Genomic DNA, 23,936 nt, shown 5'->3' with positions numbered 1-23,936 from the left:
GTCCCATACACAAGCCTGAGCCCAACTGAGAAGGCCTTGCTTGGCGGGAGCCAGACACAATTTCCCACAGAACAAAGTTGTGAATTACAGCAGATTTTTAAAAATCACTTGGGAGCCCAGGGTGGCAACAGAGAAGGGATGGAAAAGGCTTAAATCACACAGTCCACAGATTCATTCTGCCAAACAAATGAGTATTTCTCCTGAGATCAGTGGCCAAGGTTTTAGCAAAATATCAAGGAGATGATAAAAAGCAAAAAAAAAATAGGCTGTGACCATCCCTGACCTTGAGTCACTGAGGGGAACTTTGCCTGAACGACCCTGACCTCAGCTTGGGACTTCCACAAACTGCCACGTACTCGTGGTCTGGGGTCTCCAGGCTGCACACGAACCAGTCAGCGTACCGGCCTGACACCAAGGTGGCTGCATCCTTTGGGCCCTGCTGCCTTCCTGCTCTCCAGGTTTCTGCCTGCACATGCTCAGAAATGTCACTCCCTTGTCTTCTGCCAGATCCTCATTTTTTATTTATTCAGAGGCAACTTCTAGACTACAGGCTGACTGGCAGAAGGCTGATCTTAGAAAAAAATGGACTTTTGTTCCCTGGAAAACTTGGGGTCTGTGAAGCTTCAGAAAAAAGCCAGTTTTTTCCTGTTCAACCCTTTGGCCCAACACACTGTCCACTGGAATCTTGATGGATCTGTGTGGGGGAATGGGGGAAGGAGCGTTTAACATAATACTTTCTCTTCTTCCAAACCCTATGTAAACTTTCCCATCATGGTGTAAGCAGATAGAATTCACCTTCTCGTACAGGTGGCACAGTTGGGTACATCCTCAGTGGCAGAGGTCTAAAAAAGGCCTCCTTGGCCCAAATAACTTATTCCTCTCCTTTCTCACTTCTTCCATTTCTTCCATCCTCTCTGCTGAAAACCTTGTTTTCATAGTTCGCTGTTGGAGGCTATTCTGCCGGGAATCTCCTTCGCTTTACTCCTCTTCTTACATCCTTGTTCCCCCAACTCATGAGGACGTGGCCCTTCTTGCCCAGGCTAACCTCTCCATGTGTACCTTTGATTCATTGCAACCCATCTTTTCCAGCAGACTGGAAACTCACACTCATCTTCGCTCTCTCCAGTTTACTCAGCTGCTTCCAGGCTATGTGCCCATGCCTTTTAAGCTTTCACTTGATCTGTTCATCCCTACCAGCTACTACCTGTTATTTCTCCATTCATTCATAGCCTCTTCCTCCCTTTTTCTGACTCTTGCAGTCAGACTTCTCTGATCCCATCATTCACTTTAAACTGTTCAGTCCAACCTGACTCCCTCAATTGCCAAGTCTAAAAGTCTTTCCTCAATCTGAATTCTTGACTCTGCAGAAGTCTTTAATACATTGATCACTCTCTTCTTGATATTGCACCTGGATTGGGACTGCTGTGGATCTTCACCCCACGGCCACCTCTCCTCTCTTCTCCACTGTCTTGCGTGGTGATTTCTTTAGTTCCCATGGATTTAACTCTCATCTCTATAATAGAGATGATTCACAAAACTCTTTAGCCAGTCTCTCCCTCCTGATCACTAATATGGAAACTCCAACTCTACTGGACATCTGGAATTAGATCCCCATAAACATCTTAAATTCAACATGTCAAAAACTGAGCTCATCTTTTCCTCTCCCCACTCTAATGCTCGGTTACTGCTGAGGGCACCATTATTCCTCCCGCTACGAGGCTTGTCATCCCTGACTGCTTAGTTTCATCCTCCATATGTCATCTGTGGCCAAGTCCTGTCGATTCTCCCCTCTTAACATCTCACAGACACTCCCCACCCTGGGGGCCCTCATCACCTCACACCTGCACTAATAGTTTGCTGGTAGCTCTCTCCTGTGCAGTCCTTCATTCAGCTGCCAAGGTGATCTTCCTAAAGCAGAGGCTTGACTATGAGACAGACAGACTCCCTCCCTCTCTCTTTCTCCCTCTCTCTCTTCAATAAGCTCTAATGAGTGGCTCCTACCCCCTGTCTAATCCTCAGTTTGGCTTTTAAAGCTCTTCATAATCTACATCCCAACTCCACCTGGGAGGCTACCCTCCAAATCCCAGTTCCTTGCATAAGGATATTCCATTTCCCAATCCACATTTTCCCTGGTTGTCCAGAGGGCCTAGAATGCAATTCTTCCTCACCTCTACTAGCCAGCCTGTTTTAAGCCTTTGATAAAATTCTCTCTCCCCAGGGAAGCCCTTCCTAATTCCAATTCACTCTCTCCAGATCTTACACAATTGTAGGCACATTATCTCTTTTAGAAATAAAGGGACTGTTGTTGCTTCTTTTGTACCTCTAGCACTTAGCACAATACCTAGTACACAGTAATTGCTCAATAAATGCTCACTGACTGGCAGGCTGACTCTGAATTGCACTTCTCTAAGAGCTGTATTTTTATTATTATTATATTACTTTGCTGAGGCAATTGGGGTTAAGTGACTTGTCCAGGGTCACACAGCTAGGAAATGTTAAGTGTCTGAGGCCAGCTTTGAACTCAGGTCCTCCAGACTTCAGGGCTGGTGCTCTATCCACTGCGCCACCTAGCTGCCTCTAAGGACTATATTCTTCCTACAACAGGCTACATAACTTCCTGGAGGAGAGGGCTTCCATCATTTTTATTTTTGTACACCTACTGTCTGGCATGATGCCTGGGGACGAGGTTTTTTCAATTTTTATCATATGTGAATTAATTTATATTCTATATTTGTATTTTGTACATGTGATTGGATTTTTATGTGAATGAATTTGTAAAATCCTTTTGTAAAAAAGGGTTTGAAAGGAAAGGAGACAAACCATGGGAAGGTAATGCATACAATCAAGGAGAAAAAAGGATCACCAGGGCCTCTCACAGACAAATGTAACCAATTTGCCATTTTTCCGAAGGCCCAGCCTTAGGTAAAATGAGCTCGAGTCAGTTAACATCTGAACTCTGGTGACTAAAGCTCACTTACTATATAAAATCCTAGAGCTGAAAGGGACCTCAGAATCCTTCAAATTTTAACGTTCAGAAAACCATGAATCAGAGAAGGTTAAACACTACCCCGGCATTAATAAATAAGGCAAGGATTCGAACTCTGGCCCTCTGACTTTGGATCTGACGTGCTTTCACAGTTTTCTGGGACGCCAAGTCTTGCTTCCCTTGAGGGAGGTAAGTGCTTGAATGTGAACATGCTCCAGATTCGCTCCAACAAGCAGCTGAGGATAATACATGAATACACTGCCCAGCTCTCCAGGACTCCAAGGCACTTCTGAATGATCACAAGAGAAGTAAGCCAAAGAGACAAGCGCCAATTCACACTTTTCCTCCTTATGCACTAGAAAAAAAGGTGCTTCTTTTAGCTCAGTCAGTCTAGTGGGATTGGCTCTTCATAATGTTGGATGAGCTTAACCAAATTGCACTAGAAGTTTCCTTTAAAAAAAAAATAAAATAAAAATTTAAAAATCACTGAAAAAGTTCCCCACATCTAGTTAATTACCCTTCCTTTAAGCTTCCCTATAAAGCTACAAAATTGGCATCAAAAATGGCTTCTAAATGTCACAACATTAATCCTTCAATAAAAAGTAAAAACAGGTCTTGTCCTCAAGGCGTTTACATTGTAATGAAGGAGACAACATGAAAAAACAACAAAAAATAGTCTTCAGGAGGGAAAGGCCTCAAAAGCTGGGAGAACTGGAAAAGGCCACTGGGAGGACTGGAAAAGGCCACCTGCAGAACATAGAGTTTGAGTTGAGTTGGGAACATAATAAGGGAAGCCAAGAGAGCATCCCAGTTAGTCAAAGGTAAGTATCACGGGATCTAGAAGGGAGTGTCTGGCTCATAAGAGAATGTGGAATTAATAAATGATCAAAGGATATGAATAGGCAATTTTCAGATGAAGAAATTAAAGCCAACTATAATCATGAAATAAATGCTCCTATAGATTGATTTTATGAAAGCCTGAAGAGACTTACATGAATTGATGCTAAGTGAAGTGAGCGGAGCCATGAGCAATAACAAGACTATGGTGATGATCAACTATGACGGATTTCAACAATGAAGTGATTCAAGGCAATTCCAATAGACTTTGGATGTTGGAGTCATCTGCATCCAGAGAGAAAACTATGAAGACTGAATATGGATAAAAAAGTAGTATTTTCACCTTTTTCTTGTAATTTTTTTCCTCCTTTTGATCTGATTTTTTTCTTGCACAATGATAAATATGGAAAAATATTTAGAAGCAGCGCACGTTTAACCTAAATAGGATTGTTGGCTGTCTAGGGGGAGGGAGAAAATTCTGGAACACAAGGTTTTGTAAAGGTGAATGTTGAAAACTATCTTTGCATGTATTTGGAATTTTTTTAGGTGTTTTAAATCACTATTGAGAAGAGAAATGCAAATTAAAATAACTCTTAAGGGATTACCTCATATCTGTCAGATGGCTAAGATGACAGGAAAAGATGATAAATGTTGGAGAGGAGATAGAAAAATTGGGACACTAATGCATTGTTAGTGGAGCTGTGAACTGATCTAGCCATTCTGGTAAGCAATTTGGAACTTTAACCAAAGGACAACCTAATTGTTTATACAACTCAAAATGTTCAAAAATGAATATTGTAAACGATCTTAACAAATTGGAAAAAAAAATAACATATTGTTAAGTTAAAAAAAAAAAAAAAGTGAACGTGAAAAGGAGCAAAGTAAAGTGTGAGAAGATTAAAAAGGGAAAGGGCTGGACCAAAAGGGCTTTTAACGCCTCAATAGAAACTTCTTATTTTGGAGGTAAAAGGAGTTTTTTGAGTATGTGTGAGGGGTGAGGGACTCGTGGGGGGGTAGAGTGGGGAGGGATCATAGATCTATGCTTTAGAAAAATCATTTTGGCAGCTAAATGGAAGATATTTTGAAGAGCTGAGAGCCTTGATACAATCAGGCCAATAGAAGATCTCTGCTAACTTTCGAGTAGGCAATCTCAGCTGAATAATTATGGGAGAATAAAAGAATAAAAAGAATGATTATGGGGGGCGGTTAGAATTGAGTGAAAAGAAAATGAGGGGATCTAGTGTACATATGGATTCCCAAAAATTCTAGTCAAGGAATGAGGAAATTATTGGAGGACAAGCAGCAGGAATGGTCAAATCATGTCTTTTCTGAAGGACTAAGATTTAGGCCATATTTGTAGCCAGCAGAGAAGGAACCAGTAGATAGGAAGAGATCAGAGAATCTTGGGAGAAGAGATGGGTGAATAGATCAAGGGGGCATGTAGAAGAGTCTGTCTTGTCAAGAAGGGCCATTTTTTCTCTTCTTCAGACATAGGACCAAAGAAGGTATCAGGGAAATAGTTGAGTAATGTGAGATGAGGATGGAAGAAGTCTCAGCTTTGACCACCTTGTTTTTCACTGAAGCAAGGGGACAGGATTTTGTGGTTAAAATGGTAGGGGGTGAGTGGATTGGGAGGACAGCAAGAGATTTAAAACAAAGTACACCTAATGTAGAAGAAAGAATAATTTCTGTTTCATGGTGACCATGTCAATGTGTTTGTAATAAATAGACTGATTCTGCACGGAGATTCCCGCTGTCATTTGGATTCATTAATTAATCAATCAATCTGAAATGAATCATTGGATAACGTGTCCTATATCAGACTGGAATTCGGTTTTTCATTCAAAAATTAACCTTTACTAATTACTTTTTTGTAAATTTGATTCAATTAGCAAAAGCCTTTGAACTTTCTTTTAATATGAACATTAGTGATAGGGCTAATTAAGATATTTAAGTTATTAGGCTTCCTCATTTCAAAAAAGGCTGAGTCTTTTTGCTATAAATTATGTCAATTTGGACGAAGTTTTAGAAACCTGTGTATGGAAGGTTTTCTTGATTGACTGAGTAAGCATCAATCAGACCATCTGAAGAGAACACACACAAAATGCAGATACCATAACTATCACTTACTTAGGGCAAAAGCTCCACAATTCTGGTTCTTTCACTTACTCAGGACAAAAGCTCCACAATACCGATTCTTTAACTAAGCAGTGAAAACTTTTGATGTAGTGCTTCATAAAGGACTTGACCTTCATTATCTTATTTGATCCTCCCTGTCCAAAGGATGGATTGTACACTTCCCATCTTCCTTTAGAGGAAGAAGTTGGCACAGAAAATAGTGAAATGACTTTCACAAGATCATGAGGGTCATGTCTCCCAAAGAGGGGCTCTCTTTCCACTAGATCAGAAATTTTTACATGACTCCTTAAGTATATAAAATTGGTATACAATGAAGAGGTATTCTGATGGAAGTGGATATCTTCAACATAAAGAAGATCCAGCTCACTTCCAGTTGATCAATGATGGACAGAAACAACTACACCCAGAGAAGGAACACTGGGAAGTGAATGTAAATTGTTAGCACTACTGTCTATCTACCCAGGTTACTTATACCTTCGGAATCTAATACTTAATGTGCAACAAGAAAATGGTATTTACATACATATATTGTATCTAGGTTATATTGTAACACATGTAAAATGTATGGGATTACCTGTCATCGGGGGGAGAGAGTAGAGGGAGGGAGGGGATAATTTGGAAAAATGAATACAAGGGATATTATAAAAAAAAAATTGGTATACAAATCAAACATTTGCTGGTAATAAATCATAATTTTACAACCCCTACTTTGTTATGAAGCACCATCTAGGGTCACAAACCGTAGTTTAAGAAATTGGACACTAGATCACATCAGTTTAAGGATGAATAATCTTGATGGTGACTCAAAATAGGGCAGTGAAAGAGACATGGGACTTGATTTACTGTCAGCCAGTTAAAAAACTAGCTGCCTTGGGTAAGATGTAGTATGTCATGGTTACTATTTTGAGGCACTGGTTAAAAGGAGACAATGGTTAAAAGGAGAATTCAGGAGACAAAAACCTCAACTTGCTCTTTTACTCCCCAATCCAAAATACCCATTGAAATGTAATTAATTTCTTACTCTGGTTGTCTACTGGTGGCAAGAAGGCTTCTGGGTCACTCAAGGCCCAGCAAGCTGGAAAGCTTTACAGAATGGAGTAGAACAATATACTGTGAATGTATTTGCCATCCAAGAATTAGCCTGATGTTGGCGGAGAGAAGCTCTTTCTCAGAAGCTTGATGACCAAAAGGAAATAATTTTGCCTGTGAGCAACTTGAAAGGGGCTATGATTTACATCAATGAAAGGACACCCCCCCGCCATCTGGAGTAGGATTCTTTCAGAATTTTAAAGGTAAATAACTTTGAGCCACCATCTAGATGTCTTCAGATCCATTCCTAGCAATTAGTTCAATGGATAAGCATTTTGTAAACATTTGCTTTATACCAGGAAGTGATTAAAAGGGAGCAACAAAGATTGGACCATCCTATGTGTTTGAGGTGGGGGAAATACAAGTCTACATTCAGGTGCTTGTCCTATCTTATATAGGAGATGAAGAACAGGCACTCATGCATTGGAGACTAAATTATGGTACAATGAGAATAACAGAGCAGGGGGCCCAGGGGCTGGGCCAGTGCTTCTGTTTGAATCCTAAATGTCTGCAAAGAAGACAATGTCCAGGGCATAACCTGGAAAGCCTAGATAATGGCTATGTGGGCTATGGCCCCATATTGATCTCACTAGAAACGATGTTTTCTGATGCTCACCGTACCTCTCCATTTATCTGGGCCCCTGGCAGCTAAGCAGAGCTGCATAAATCGGGCCCCCCCACTTCTTTCCATTTATCACTTCCCACAGCAGGGACCTGTCCAATATGAAAGCACCTCTGGATGATCTAGCGTTTGATCTCGCCATCTCCAGAATCAATATCAAACTCACTCAATACTTATGTCCTGCACCAGTTACTTTTAGGAAGGAGGGACTGAGCTCAGAGAGCAGGCGGCACAAGGATAAATCACCACACATCAAGATGAGAAAATCGCCTCAGATCGTCAGCTCAGCAATAATGGATGACAGGCTGGAGGTGAATTATGCATGAAATAAGCTGCAGAGGGCCACGCTCGAGCTTCTGGCATCTGTATCCAAGCATGATTTCTCAGTGGACGGTCGACTTGTCAATGCTCAGTTTGCATTTTCATCAGGGGGAAAACAACCAAAGGCAGAGAAACTGGGCCCATCATCTCCGGGGCACCTAAAGAGGTTTCTTGGTTTCTGTGTACTGAACTCAGTTATCATTTAAATTACAGATTATCTTTTCTTAGATGGATGAAATATCCCTATTAGGTTGGCCAAAAGAAGGGAAGGGGGGAGCAGAGTGTGTAGCAACAAGGTTTGTCAGTTGCCGTTTAGTTGGGTGATTTTATTGGTGCATAGAACTCTGGGAGGCAGCTGTGGTGCAGTGGATAGAAAGGTGACCTCTAGCAAGGAGGCAACTCCTAAGACCCTAAGCTGCTCCGAAGCTGCCAAACCGCATTCATCCAGCAGTTTTTTATACCCGTGAAATCACAGGCCCAGGCAGATGGAAAGTCCTCAGGTCCTGACAGGATAACAGACTTGTCCAGGTCATACAATCGTATCAGAGAAGAAACCGAACCTAGAGTCTCCCTGACTCCAAAGCCAGCCATAACCTATCTTATGAGGGCGATACAGAGACCATTTAAGTGGATCGGTTTCTGTTGATCCTGGGTCTTCAAGAGGAAAAAGAGCATTGCTATTAGTGAGCTCAGGACCAATGAAGGATAAAATAAAATTAAGAGCGGCCAATCTCACAGAGGAGTTCTCGGCTCAGTGGACATCCCCCATCTTTGGCCTCTGATCACTAGCTTGTTATGGGAGATGGGAGAACGGCACCCTGGAGCTTGAAAAGCAGATAAAAAGAAGTCATGGTGAAGGAAAGAGGCGGGCCCAGCAGCCCACTCTGCTTTCCTGCCTAAATGGTTTCATTACCTTTCCTGATCTTGTCGTGAAAGTTAATGGCATCCACCGAAGCTGTGACAATGTTGGTCTTGCAATGGCGGGCAGCCACAATCCCAGCTACTTCATCCATGAGCTTCATGGTAACACCTGCACAGAGAAAAAGAGGCCCAGGCTAAGTCACACAACAGCCACAGAGCGAGTGAGATGCAGATGCAAATGTGTATCCTGGAAGAAACTCATAAAACCCCAACTACCTCCTACTAACTTAAGGGCAAGGTCTGGAGCAGCAGATAAGGCTTGTAGGAACATGTTTGAAATTGGCATCTTGTGGTATATGGATTAAACTGTTATTCCTTAAGACATTTAAATTAAGTGCTCACGGCATGATTGCCAACCACGCCAGGGAGCTTCACTCCTAGAACCGGGCTCTGTTGGAGAACACCAGAAGACGTGGGGTCTTTAAATCTTAAAGGGGACCCTGCTGGCCAAGCTTGACTCTGCCCCAAAGAACAAAGTTTTGGAGAGCCTTTGGCAACATCAGGAGCAGATTTGCTTCTCGTTCCCTGCCCTCCTGTCCTCAGCATTCAATAGGAAAGGCAAGGGAAAGGAATGAGCATTTATATAGTACCTACTACATGCCAGGCATTGCACTAAGCACAGACCTGGGAGGGAGATGCCATTATCATCCCTATTTTACAGATAGGGAAACTGAGGCAAACAGAGGCTAAGCCATCTGTCCAGGGTCACACAGTTATTAGGTACCTGAGGCTGGATTTGAACGCAATGATTATGGGCTGTAAGCCCAGCGTTCTAGCCATTGTGCCCCGCTGTGAGACGCCCTGGATCTCTCTCAGAAACTAAAAAACACTTTACTTCCTTTATATCACTCTCCCAGTTTCTAGTGTTTATACAAAACTCAACCAGATCTCCTGATGTAGTGGAGAAAATCCAGCGTGATAGGAGCTGGTGCGATGCTGGTTCTGTGGGGCAAAGCACTTCATTGCCCTGGTTTCAAGCCTTCCTGGCCCATTTTCTCCTCTCCATAGCTTGAGAGCTGGATGTATAATCCCTAAAGTTCCTTCCCACCTTCAATCTTCTAACCCTACATTGGCAGTGGTGAGTTTGGGGAACTCTCTATTCTTCTACAAGGATGTCAGTTATTTCCCAAAACCTCAAGAGGAAGAGATGCAAACATGTGGAATTATAAGGCATTTGGGACAAAGCCTGTCAAATCACAGAGGCAGAGGCAGTGGGAAGAAAAAGAGCTCATGGCCTTGATGATGACCAAGGGCAGCCATGATTTGGCCTTCAGATGGCATCCACAGGGCAGGGGAGGCACCTTGGGCTGCACCAAAGTCCCAGGACCATCCAGGGAGCCTCTCAGCTTGGCTCACCACACGAGCCTTGTCTTAGACTGACCCGGCCTTGCAGAGCGCAGTCACTTCCACACCGTGACGGCCCAGCAGCCGCAGGGCCTATCCACACACAGCCGCCTCCCTTTGTGGGGCATCTCCCAGGATCGGGACCAGCCACAGTCATGGGGGGATGCTGAGCATAGCACCCAACATACAGGAGGGCTAACTTAATAAATGCCGATTGTCTTGACATGAGCTTACACTGGAATGAGGGAAGGAGGACTTACAAAAACATGAACAGCATAAATTTAAGTGAATATTACAAATAGATACCAAATTGCTAAATACAAGGTAGTTTCTCAATTTGGTGGGGAGGCAAGGAGGAGGAGGGATGGGTTAGAAAAAGCTTCTTGCAGAAAACGGCACCTGAGTGGTTTTGGAGGGAGGATTTTGTGGGTCAGAGGTGAAGAGGGGGCAGATTCTAGGGGTGAGGGATGGCCAAAGGGAAGACATGGGATGGAGGGTTAAAGACAAGGAAGAGAGGATGGTTAGTTTGTCTGGATCTGTTAGTGTAGGAGGAAGAAGGGTGTCCAGGGAGGCTGGGAAGAGAGGACAGGTCCAGGATGCGAAGAGCTTTCAAAGCTAAATAGAGGTATTTAGATTTTGTCCTGGAGGCATGAGGAAGCCACAGGATTGACCAAGTAGGAAACTCAGAGACAGCTCTCCACTTAAGGAAAATGACTTTTACAGCAGTGTATAGGATGGCTTGGAGAGGGAGAGGTGAAGCATTAAGACCCAGAGGGAGGCTGTTGCCATAAGTGAGGCAAGAGGCATGGAGGGGCTGAACTAACAAGGGAGCTGGGAGAGGGCAGAGGGCATCAGGCCTTATGAGGGGAGAGCTGGCGAGTAGATGGATGGGGTGAGGGTAAGACCAAGGCTATGAACCCAGCTCATTGAAAGGATGACACTGCCCTTGAGAGACAGAGGTGCAGGTCTTCAAAACAGAGTGTCAGATATGCTGTACATGTTGAGTCTGAGATACCTGGGATGCCTAAACTAATTGGCAACTGGTAATGCTGGGGAGGTCAGTCTGGGAGTCACCTGCAGAAGGAATACTTCCATCCCTACCAACCAGCGGAGACGACGAGCAAGGCTACAGAGGGAGGGGAGAAAGGACCTCCTACAGGACCCTGAGATTCCCCCAGTGAAGGGTGGATGATGTGGGTGTGGAGCTGAGGAGGAGCATTCGGCAGGTGGTGAGAGCAAGAGACTAAGGTCACACACACCACTACCACCCAGAAGTATCCGACAAGAGAGAGGAGGCTCAACAGCATCAAGTGAAGCGGCCAAGTCGAAAAGGCCCAAGAAAAGACACTCAGAAATTCAGAAAAGAAGTTTGGAGAAGGGAGTTTTAGCCAGACTGCAAAGGGTTAAGAAGAAAGAGGAAAAGAAGTGGAAGTAGAAGTGTGGTCAGCTTTTTGAAAGAGTTTGGCTGAGAAAGGGAAAAGAGCCCAGGTGTATATGAAGGGGTGGAAGGAGAGCAGGAACCAGCCCAAATGATTTTAAAGCACTTAAGGTCTACTTTAGGAAAATGCACATTCTATTTCACCACTCAGTATCTTTGTTTCCTCATTTATATAAATGAGCTAGACAGGGATGATATGCCACGGGGTTTTAGGGAAAGGAAAATTAATTTTTTAAAAAGGGGTTATAAAAAGTTCCTCTGCAAATGACAGCTGTGGTACAAAATGCTCCTTAATAATCCACAAGAATATTCTAGTAAAACCTATATTAAATTTAACACACAGGCAGGTGGTAGGAACTCCACAAAGAAGTGAACTAATTCTCCCCTGAGAGAAGGCCCTGATATTTCTCTGAATTTACAAAGTGATCAAAGAATATGGCACAAGAATAGAAAAGGGCTGAGTGGAAGACACTCTGATATAAACTTTTAGGGAGAAGCTTCCAACCCAATCCCAAATACCACTGTCATTTTGTACAAATGGTTCCACAGAGCCGTCATAAAAGTTACCAAGGACGGAAGGAGCCAAGAGCTAGAAAGAACCACAAACAGATTTAACCCTCTAATTCTCTTGAGGCAAAGAGCCAGCCCTAGAAGGGTAGAGATCTATCTAGAAGGGCAGTCTTGAGACAATGAGCAGTTTTCTTTTTCTAAGGTCTTGGTCCTTGTCACCGTTAGAGAATATATGTTACAGGATTTCCTTCTGTGAAAAGTTTTTTGTTTTTTTTTTTAAATCCATTAACTTAAGATTACTAGGCATTTCTTTGTCGAAATCCAGTAATATTCTTAGAAGCATTCTTTCTAATAGTAAGAAAAGTGACCATTCATGGGTTCTGGTGATTGGGAAGTTGCTGAACAAATTGTGATAAACAGATCGTTTATATTCGTCTCTGTGGATGATGTAGCCCAAGGTTCTGTTCAAGACCACCTTTCTCCTCCTCTCATATTCCCAAAGACGGGTCATCTCTATGCAGACAAATGTCAAATCTACATTCTGCCCATCAATCTCTCTCCTAAATTTCTGGTCCACATCACCAGCTGTGTTATTGGACACTTCCAGCTGGATCCCATAGGTATCTTCAACTTCTCACATCTTAGAACTCATTTCTCCCAAACTCGCCTGTCTTTCAGTCACCTAGAGTAATCCTTCTCACTGACCTCATTCAGGATTATATCCACAAAATCTCCCACATCTGACTCTTCCTTCCAGTTTCATTACCTCTTACCTGGGCTATTTGCCAAGTGAGTTTCCAATCCATTCTCTAACTACTAGATTCTCCTCAGTGTTAAGTCCAATCATGTCACTCCCCTACACAACAAACTCCAGTGGCACCTTTGGACACAGATACACACTCCTCTGTTTTGCATTGAAAGCTAAGCCTTCACAACCTGGCCCCTCTGCTTTTCCTTTCAAGTTTCCTTCCATGCTTCTTTTAAGTGGGACCATTGGGGCTTTCTTCCTGTTCTTCTTTTGGTTACGTATTAGTTCAGGCCATTGCCCATACCTGGAACATACTGTCTTCCCCACTCCAGCTCCCAGAACCCCTCGTTTCCTTCAGGACTCTGATGAGATGCCACCTGGCCAGGTAAAGCTTTTCTTGGGGTGCCTCTGCTAAATCTCCCTTAGATTCAATGTGAGTTGGATCTATACTTCTCCATACAACAGCAGAAGAGCAGGCTGAATTATCTTAAGGAAATGCAAGCTCTTCTGAAGATCTCAAAGGAGCCACACGAGCAAAGACCTATTCTAACACTAGCATTGGGCTGCTCTGCATCAGCACAGCTTAGAACACAATAGTCTTTGAAGAATTAAAAATGAATCCCAAATAGGGCAATTGGTGGCTGTGAACAGGCTGCACACTTAACAAAAACCAAAGGAATTACCCCAAATAAGCCAGGAAGACAAAGCATGAGCTGAGGTGGCCAGACCCCCAAATGGAGCCTTCAGATCTAACTGCAGTTTGACTTGTGTGTCATGGCCCCTTCTAGCAGTGAAGTCTATGCTCAGAATGATCTTTCTTTTCCTGGGGGGGAGGAATTCCCAATCTATTCTTACTTGCACACCATGTTAAGCTCTGAGGATACCAAGAAAGGCCTGTCCTCAAGGGGCTTCCTTTCTAGAAGGAGAACAATAGTTACTTAGGCAGATAGGAGATCAGGGAACAGAGATGGGCTGGTCCCCATGTGAGGGACAGGAGAGGTGATGTCCTGAACATGTCAGAAGACAGGCAAGTCTGAGGGAAGCCTTGGTGGACCAGACTTCTGGGAGGACACCAATTAGCACTCCATCTGCATCACTAGAAATCTCTTCTGAATTGAGAAAACTGCAGGTACATGTGGACATTTTGGATGTTCTTAGATGTATATTTGGTTTCCTGCAATAGAATCCCAAGTTCTTCCAAAATGGACCAGTTTTATTTTTGTCTTTGTATTTCTGGTGTCCAGCACAGTGCCCAGCAGGTTGCAGACACTTTAAAAATGCCTGATGGAGTATAACTGCACCATGAGAAATGACTACTATAAAGAATATTTTCAAGAAATATGAGGAGGATTCTATGTTCAAAGAAAGTACAATGAGGTCAAACCAATTACAGTTATCTAAGGGGAAAAATAATCACAATGATGAATTAATAAACATTTAAGCACCTACTATGTTTTAGGTACTGTGCCAAGTACTAGGGACACAAAAAAAGCCTATAAAAGAGTCCTTCCCCTCAAGGAGCTTACAATCTAACAACAACAAGAGTCATAAACATAAAACATTTTGTACTTTCAAAAATTTGCTTTCTTATTAAAACATTTTCAACTAAATAAGTTTACAGTTTCACAGATAATTCTTGTTTATGCATTTGAATTTTTTTTAAATGAATTACTCAGAAAGATTTTAAATTAAATAATAGCCAAACCTAGACTTCCTTTCTGCTTCTTTTGTTAGCATGGATCAGAGGTGTCTGAATTAGACATAAAAAAAAGCTATTCCAGTGACATAACACAGCAAGGAAGGGTGAATCTAGTCAAATCTACAATGTGCTTAAACACAATAGTCAGTCAAAAAACAACTTCACCCCAAGGCTCTATTCAAAGAAATAGAAAGAGATGGAAAAAGACACCTAACAACCTAACGCACATCACCTAGGACATTTTGTAAAGTAAAAGTCTCTCTAAGGCTGAGGGAAGGAGGGAGAATGTTTCAACATTAAGAATCTGCTTCTGTAGGAGGGGAAAGAAATTGTGAGGAAAAAGAAGCTAAAATGGCTGGAAAAAACCAAGGGAATTACCCCAAATAAGCCAGGAAGACAAAGCATGAGCTGAGGTGGCCATACCCCCAAAGGGAGCCTTCAGATCTAACTGCAGTTTGACTTGTGTGTCATGGCCTCTCCTAGCAATGAAGTCTATGCTCAGAATGATCTTTCTTTTCTTGGGGGGGAGGAGGAATGAGTTAAGTGGCTTGCCCAGAGTTACACAGCTAGTTTTAAAGTGTCAAATCTCAGGTCTTCCTGACTCCAGGGCCAGTGTCTTATCTACCTCAATGTCCCAGAATGATGTTTTTAAACACAAATAAAATGGACAGAATTACAAAGGAAACCAGTAATGCTGAAATACAATAATGATTTTTTTTAAAATCATGGATCTCAGGATAAAAATTAATTTAAAAAGGAAAAGGACTAATATTGAGAAATACTGTAAGACATTATTACAATCTCTCCTTCACAATGCCGATATGGCAGCAATCCCATCAAATCCAGGCAATTCCCTACTTGAATTTGTTATCCAAAATTTGTATCTGTTTGGTTTGGGTCAATGAAGAGGAAGTCAGATGGATCATATGGAATTCATACATTTTCAAGTGCAAAGAATTTATTCTGATTCAAGTTCAGTAGATAGGTGGATGAGTGGATGAATACACAGACAAATGGACAAATAAGTAAATCTCTTTGCAATTGAAACTATTGTGAAAGCCCAGAGATGATTCTTATAACTTCTTTCTTTCCCATAGCTATCTAAAATATTACCCAACTCTGTAAGAAGTGCTTATAAGAAACTGAAATTTGCTCAGGTTAATTTTTTCTCAAAATTTACTTATTTTTACTGCTGCCTTGTTTTTAAATCACATTTTTTTTTGTTTTGTTTTGTTTTTTATATCTCCACCTCCTTACTGCCATCCATCCATACCTCCAAGATTAAGAGAGGAAAAAATTATAAAACACTAACCAACCCCAGCCACATCTGAGAATGTATGAAATATTGTGCTAACACATCAGGCTTTCCCCTACCTATAAAATTATCCCTTTCTCTCCAATGATAAGGACACGCATTTTTCTCAACTGTCCAAAGCTCAGTTTTTAAAGGCACTGAAATTATTTTTCTCTATCAATAGCCTATTATTAAATTAGGATTAAAGTTCTTTCTATTTCCTCATTCACAGACTAACTCCATAGGTCAGACATTCAGTCTCTGAAAGGCATTGATGATAGAAAAGATTGGTCAAAGCCTGCCTATGCTTTTCAATCTTAGGCAGGACCCCAACTCAACTAGACCACTTTATTTCTGTTTAAGAGAATCTAATAGAGATGAAATCTTGCCTTAGGAATAAGCCCATGTCAATGCTCCCTCCACTGCACTCTGGGGTAACTCAGCTTTTAATGGAGAAAATCAACCCAAATTGCTTGGTTAGAGATGAATTCTTTTGTCCAGGAGGCTGGAAGTCATTGACTTTTGATCAAGTCACATTCTCAGAAGGAACTGAAGACTTTTAGCCCCCCTCCTTATTAACTGTTCACCAATCAGGTATTTAAACATTCAATGATCTCCATGGTTTGGTTACAGAGAAAGATCATTGATCCTTAATTTATTATCAGCTAGCCTAATTAATAAATTGATTATTATTTACCCAGAAACTGTCTCGGGCTTTTCGTTCGTCTCAGAACTGATTCTACCCTATTCTAAATTTTGTGGGTCTTAGTAATAAATCTTCCTTTTTGTTTGCTTTCCTCAATATCTGTAAGTAGTCTAAAGCAGAACAGCTAGCCATAGTAAGACAGGAGCTTACGCCTTCACTTACATTAAGGAGGTACATAAAGCATCATCACTGGCAAGTTTCCAGATTATTAGTATAAGTGATTTATCTTCAGTCACAAATCCAGTACATGTTGAAGCATAAGTTGAACACAAGATACTTTATTCCAAATCTATAGTTACTTCTATTACTTAACATAGTCTGTGAACACCTCTTTAAATATATGTTACCAACTGTTTAAAGGGAACATTCCATGACTTTCATCTTAAAATGTTTTGAAAATGCTTCTTAAAAGGGCCTCTTTTCTAGGAACATCTTGGAAGTTTTAAATCATTTAGAGCCAACAATTGGCATCCCAACTATGAGAAAATAAATTTTGCAAATTGCAGTCTTCCAGGTCCTGTACGTATAATCTGAGATTTGAAACAGAACTGATGACAACAAAATTGTAGGATTCACCATCCCTGGATATTTCAGTCGTTTGAGGAAATATGGGAAAGAAAGCATAGTCTTGCTTGGCTGCTAGCATGTAGATAAACATCTGGTACCAAAGATATTTTTGAATGTAACATTTAACTGCCTTAACAGATCTTTAAAAAGTGTTGACAGCATGTTGACTGGTCTAAAAATAGGTGTCGAATGTTTATTTTTTTTCCAAAGGCAGTGACTGGTTGACTAGGTCATGTTTCTCGACTACCCCAAAGTGGCAGTTAAGGAACCACCATTTATGGAGCCAAAGACGACTGCCCGATGAGTAGACGTTTTAGTTATTCCATTTCTATATTTAATCTTAACTGACAGAATGAGGGTCTTAGATTACTATATTAAGAAAATCAGAGACACTTCATCTTATTTTAAACAAGCCACCCTTTGTGTTAACAAACAAGGGATTATTTTAAAATCAGATTTAGCAACAGACTCCCAAAACAGCACTGGCCTCCTCTTCCCTCTGTTATAAATTTACCTGCGTCTGTTCTTCTGAATCTGAACCAAGCACGGATAAATATTAACCAGAATAACTAAGGCACTAGTGTAGTAGAGATAATGGGTCTGAAAAAGACTAATTTGCAGAGGTGGGCAGTATTGGAGGGGGGTTAATCATGGCAAACCTCCTACAGGCACTGAGGATGCACTATGAGGGCGAGGGGGGGAAATGGGAAAGGAATACTCCCTGTTTGAAAGAGTACTCCATCAGGACATAGGATGTGAAGATAATAAAAATGAAGCAGTTGATGAGACAGGGCACTAGAGCTCAGAGGAAGGAATCAGGAGAGATTTTTCATGTATAACAGTAAGTTTTAGTCGTCACTCAATTGTAGGAATATTCTTGTGCTGATGAAAATGAGATATAAGAAATTCAGAAACATGTGAAAAGATGTGTATGAACTGATGTACAGAGAAATAAGTAGAACCCAGAGACCAATATGATTACGAAGGTGCAGAAAGAAGGATGTCTCAATTCTGAATAATGGGAAAAGATTCTAGAAAAGAATAAATGAACCATATCATCCTTTGTGGCAACAGAGATGTAAGGGACCGCTAGCCCTAGATGTTGCCCAATAAAATAAGATGTATTTATTTCTCTTATTTTTCCTCAGAGACAAGGCAAAATTCAACGTGAAGGGGACATGGGAAATGACCCTAATATACATACAAAATGCATTAATTACATACATATATTTCTAAATATGACACATGACACAGAGTAAATTAGCTTTTGGAAGCTTTTTACCTGGCCCAAATCATAGAATTCCAGACTTTGTAAAGGAATCTTCTGAATATCCCTAAGTAATAACTGCCTCCAAAACAGCTCTAACCTGTTTTTATGAGTCCAGCCTCTGTTTGAAGGCCTCCAGTGAGGGGGACACCCCCTGCCTCTCCAGACAGATCCTTCTCCTTTGGGCCTGCTTCCTCACAGTAAGCCTCCTTTAAGCAGGATGCTATTTCCCATCCATCAGTCCTTCTAGTCATGCACCCTTGGGCCACAGGGAACAAATCTAAGCTCTCTGTATTCCACAGGGAGTCCACTGTAAAGGCAATTTCATATACTAAAGCTAAAATGCTTCACTTGTTTCAGACTTGCCCAAAGTCTCCTGTGGTCTGAAATAAGCCTTAGCTAATTTTGTGTTCCATATTTAAGAAAAGCATTTTTCAAGTTGTAAAAAAAATGCCGTTCTCGGATCACTGCCTCTACCTGGAAACAATAAATTTTCCAAGGATGCCAAACTCTTGATGGTTAAGAGCTATTTTTATGACAGGGTGGAGGATGGGATAGGGATCGTTATGCATGTACTATTCATTCCTTCCTTCATCGTGGTAAATGAGAATATTAGAAGAAGGTGCCCAACCTTCCATGTCAAAGACAAATTTGGCCAACAGGAAGGGAAGCTTTAATAAATGATCCAGAAGAGATCCTGGCCCAGAAGTCAGTTTTCAAGGCCTATTCACTGGCTAAGCATCTCCACTGGAAGGCTTTCTAAACTGACAAATGACCAAAAATTCAAGGAGGGAAGAGACTGTCGCCCAGCAGTGGAGATACACTGGCCTCTCAGCTATGGAGGACGACGAGAAACAGCCACAGTAGTTAGGCCAGGGAGATCTTCCTTGGGGAGCGAATAAACACTAAATCATACATATGTGGACAATCACAAGGTGAGTTGGATGTCAAGACTGCATTCCTGGTACCCGGGACTTTGATAATCATAAGAAATCATCAACCAAGCAACGTTAACCAATCTTCCTCCACAGGGACACGCAGGAAAAATTCTCTAGGGGAAAACTGAAGCCAAATCCAAAAGCTGGAAGGAACCCTATAAACAGATCCAAAGAAATTACTCGTCACAAGCAGCTCAGAATTTGAGCTGCAAAGCCCAAAGCCCACTGAGTCCACTGTGTCTTCATTACAGCATGCCCCCCAGCCTTGGCTCAGGGTGGTGACCTCTTGACTTCCCTCCCTGCTCCTGCTTCTGCCCCCTGGGGACACAACCACCAGATCTCATTTTTCTTCCACATGACAGCCCTTCCTACACTTGAAGGCAGCAATTCTCCTGAGTCTTCTGCTAAACATTCCCAGCTGTTCACCCTATTCCCCATGACACCGACTGGCTGCCCAATTCTGGCTGTTCTCCAGCTTATGTCCTCCTCAAACTGCGATAGCCACTGGACCAAATACTACTTCTAAAGAGACAGCTTCTGACAAGGTCAGAGGCCAGCAGGAAGACCACTCCTGGCTGCTAGATCTCAATACATCTCAAATCCACATCACAGTTTTTGGATACACACATCCCATTGCTGGCTCAATGGGACGCCACAGATCACTAAAACCCACAGAGCTCTTCCAAAATTGCCACCTAACCACGGCTTATTGGTACGCAAACTTAAGATTTATTCCTACTTTCATTTTATTGCATTCAACCCAATGTTCTAGTCTATTGAGGTCTTTTTTGGCTACTGGCTATAATTCACTGTGTTGGCTATTATTTCTCAAGGCTATGGCATCTGCAGATTTAATGACCATAACTAGCTTCAGCCATAGTTTATAGGCCTTACTACCAGGCTCTCTGGGCATTGAATCTTCTGCAGATTTGGTAAACATGTAATCTATACCAGGGGTTCTCAAACTACGGCCCGTGGGCCAGATGCGGTCGCTGAGGACATTTATGTGCCCGCCAGGTTACGGCAAATGGGCTGAGGGGCGAGACAGACTGTGAGTTTTTGTTTTTACTATAGTCCGGCCTCCCACAGTCTGAGAGACAAAGAGCTGGCCCCCTATTTAAAAAGTTTGAGGACCACTGATCTATACTATCACCCAAGTCAATAAGAACGGTAAAAGCACAGACTCCTGGGGTATTCGCTGGAGACCTCCTGCCACACTGATATCGAATCTCTTTGAATCCAGACACTCAATCGGGTTTGAATCCATCTAACTGTATGTGGTCCAGTCCGCATTTTTCCATCTTCTCTCCATGTAAGATGCCAGAGCAAAAGCTTCACTTCTGCTCATCTATTAGCTGAGTAATTCTATCAAAGGCAGGCGCTGAACCTAGCTGAATCTTCTCACCTCCCATTCTTTCCGGCTCTTTGTAACCAAGTGCCTCCTTTCGAGATGCTTGCCAGGCATCTTTTCAATGAGCCATTGCAGGATTTCCCCAAGGACTGAAGTCAAAAACACTGGGCTAGGTAAATACTCTGCTCTCTTTCTCCACTTCCTCCTCCTCCTTTTAAATACAGGGACAGCATTTGTTCTTTATCAGTCTTGTGGCATTTCATTTTCCATCTTTCCCCTATCTGAGGCCAGAGTGGATATCCAAGGATCTCATTCCATCTGGGTCAGACAATTCTCGATGTTCTCAATCATCTTGAGTACAAATTTCTCTCAATGATTTTCTATATTTTCCAATTGCAGAGAAAATGGAAGCAAAATCAGAATTGAGATCTTTGACATCAGTTATTTCATCCATCCTACATGAAGGTCCCTTCTCTGATCCTTTTTTCTCCCCACCAAAGCTAACAAAACCTCTTTGCTTGTGCTTTACTTATCTTGTCATCCTCAACTTATTTATTCTCAGTATGGTCATTCTGGCTCTCTTTTTGTAGGACTGTTATCTGCTCTTGCTTCCAAATCTAAGCCATTTAAGTTTCTGGTGCATCCAAAGATGTCTCTTCACATAATTCCCACTTTTCCTCCTCATTATAACTGCTTCCTTCTGTTCTTTAGAATGTCTTCAAGAATGACAATGATCCCTCTAGACTAGAGCATCTTCTATTCCAGTAGTATTGTAGTCCATAGTTCACAATCAATCTTACCTCTAAATACTTTAAATTGGCTTTCTTAAAAATCTAGGGTGTATTATACAACCTATGCTTTGATTTCTCTATCATTAACACAAGGAGTGATCACTCACTCCCAAGAGTTCCCCACTCTTAATAAGCATTAGACCCAGAATAAATTTCCTTTTGTCGGTACCTTCTACTTTTTAAAGAATGAAATGATTACTACGGCAAGTTCTGAGTTACTCTGCTTTTGGCTGGGAGTTCCAGCAGCTGCCTATAATATGTTTTCTGCCAGAATTGTGATCTTTTCCCATAATACAGAACAGATATTTCCTTTTTCTGTTCAGATAGATTGTAGCGTACTCCACTGTCAAAATGATTTGATTTGGTTTTCTCTGCAACTGACCTGCAACCAAATGTTTCATCAAGTTTCTCTCTAACCCCTTCAGCACTGAGGCAGTGCTTCCATTCTCCTTTTCCCTGGCCAGTTTCTTTTGCTTAGGGTAGACCTCTCCAGAGCCATTGCCCACTCCCAGACTTTACCTTGGTCAGTCTCAAGGAACAGCTCTATGATCAAATTTGCCTCCTTTCCATCACACCCTCTGATTCCACTTTCTTGTTGGCTATACTCTGGATATTTTTGGGTAGTTATGTAGTTTTGTGTAGTTGTGTAGTACCCATGAAGCCATGGGTTTTTTCTAGGTGGTTCCTTCTAGGAACTCCCGCTTCTATCAACAGCTATTTACTGTTCACTGTTACTCCTGTGTTATTACCAAGCCTAGATGGTAAATCCAGGCTTGTCCCTTCTTGAACCTTTTTAGTTTAAAGCCTTTTTTGCTTAACATTTGCAAGGCCTACAGTAAATACAATTTTACATGAGGGTTTGAAGAGATTCTGTGGGATTCTTAGGGATCCTGGTCTCAACTGCTCCCGGATTACTATTCTTAAATTTAGTTTTTTTCTCTTTTGGAGATTTAAAAAAAAAAAAAAAAAAAAAAAAAAAGCTTTTCCATAACCAGCTAAAAGCACAATAGAAACAAAAGAATTCAACACTACAGCTGGCATTCTAGAGTCATACAGTTATTTCTTCCCTTCCAGTCTACATTTCACAGTACAAGGTGCATAAAATATAGAGTATACGGCCTTTTCTACTTCTTAGGCCCTTCCTGCTGGAAGCATCGGTGTTTCCAATGCAACTGCAGTACCAAGTGACTAGGCTACTGTGTTCATCACAGATCAGTGGGGGCAAGTTGCTACAGAAGCTCACAGGTACCATCTTTGTTATTCAGTTCGTAGCCAAATTTTCCTAAGGACATATAAATATACATATATATTTAGATACATATAAATATGTATAGCCTTTGGTCCCATTTCTAACCTAATGTCAACAGGGATAAACAATGGCCCATTAAACCTAACTTATATTACAAGAAGCTTCACTACTATCACTAACCTATATTATTCCTTTCCAGAAGAAAATTAACCCATAAAACCTATGGATTCTGTTGAATTATCAAAGTAACTCTAGACCTAGAACACAACCAACCCTTTTAAGGCAGAAAGCTTGACGGGAAAGGTGGGAGGGAAGGAAGGTCTTCTCTGATAGACATGTTTGTAGACAGAAGATTGAAAAGGTAGAAAACAACGGAATCCTGGCAACTCATTTTCTGAAATACAGAAAACTTGCCTCCAGGGACAGTCAACAATCACTTTCATCATGTCATTAGGAAGACTCACCAGAGCTCCTGCAGTTCTCCAGTTGTAGATAATCTCTCTCATTTCTTTCTTTCAGAGTGTGTGTGTCTGTCTATCCGTCTCCCACACAGACACACATATCTAGAGGCTATGGCCTGGAACCACCCAAGAAGATTCCTTCCAGGAGGCTAATGGAAAGGCTCCCCAAGAACCCCAAGCAAAGACCACCCTGGTAAACAGACTCAATCCCACAATTCCCTACAGATGCTTTACACAGCTTGTTACTGTGAATACATCTGTTTAAGCAACTTACCAGATTTCTTATAATTCAAATTGTGAAATCTGCCAACACTTTAGGGCATAGCCAATCCTTCAGTAGCCAGTCCAACCCCCCCCCCCCATCCAAATGCCTGCCAAAAGCCTTTCCCAGAATGCACCATCATATGCATCTCCCAGAATACATTATACCAGTGGTCCTCAAACTTTTTAAATAGGGGGCCAGTCCCCTGTCCCTCAGACCATTGGAGGGCCGGACTATAGTAAAAACAAAAACACTTTGTCTCCGCCCCTCAGCCCATTTGCCATAACCCGGCGGGTGCATAAATGTCCTCAGCGACTGCATCTGGCCCCCAGGCCATTGTTTGAGAACTCCTGCATTATACCATATACATCCCACTTGCCAGGGGATCCTCCAGGA

General features: G+C 41.8%; 1 protein-coding gene across 14 annotated transcripts in view; it reads right to left on the bottom strand.

The window, feature by feature from the left end:
- Positions 1 to 23,936, bottom strand: part of ACOT7 (acyl-CoA thioesterase 7) — a 151,921-nt gene that overhangs the window by 47,901 nt on the left and 80,084 nt on the right. For all 14 annotated transcript variants that reach the window (XM_074307784.1, XM_074307783.1, XM_074307798.1 and 11 more), the window contains one exon: positions 8,908 to 9,024. In XM_074307784.1, the coding sequence (XP_074163885.1) occupies positions 8,908 to 9,024 (117 nt within the window). The remainder of the gene's footprint in view (positions 1 to 8,907; positions 9,025 to 23,936) is intronic.

Source organism: Sminthopsis crassicaudata, chromosome 3, assembly GCF_048593235.1.
Source record: "Sminthopsis crassicaudata isolate SCR6 chromosome 3, ASM4859323v1, whole genome shotgun sequence".
NCBI lineage: Eukaryota > Metazoa > Chordata > Mammalia > Dasyuromorphia > Dasyuridae > Sminthopsis > Sminthopsis crassicaudata.
This window is presented reverse-complemented; position numbering and strand designations above follow the sequence as displayed.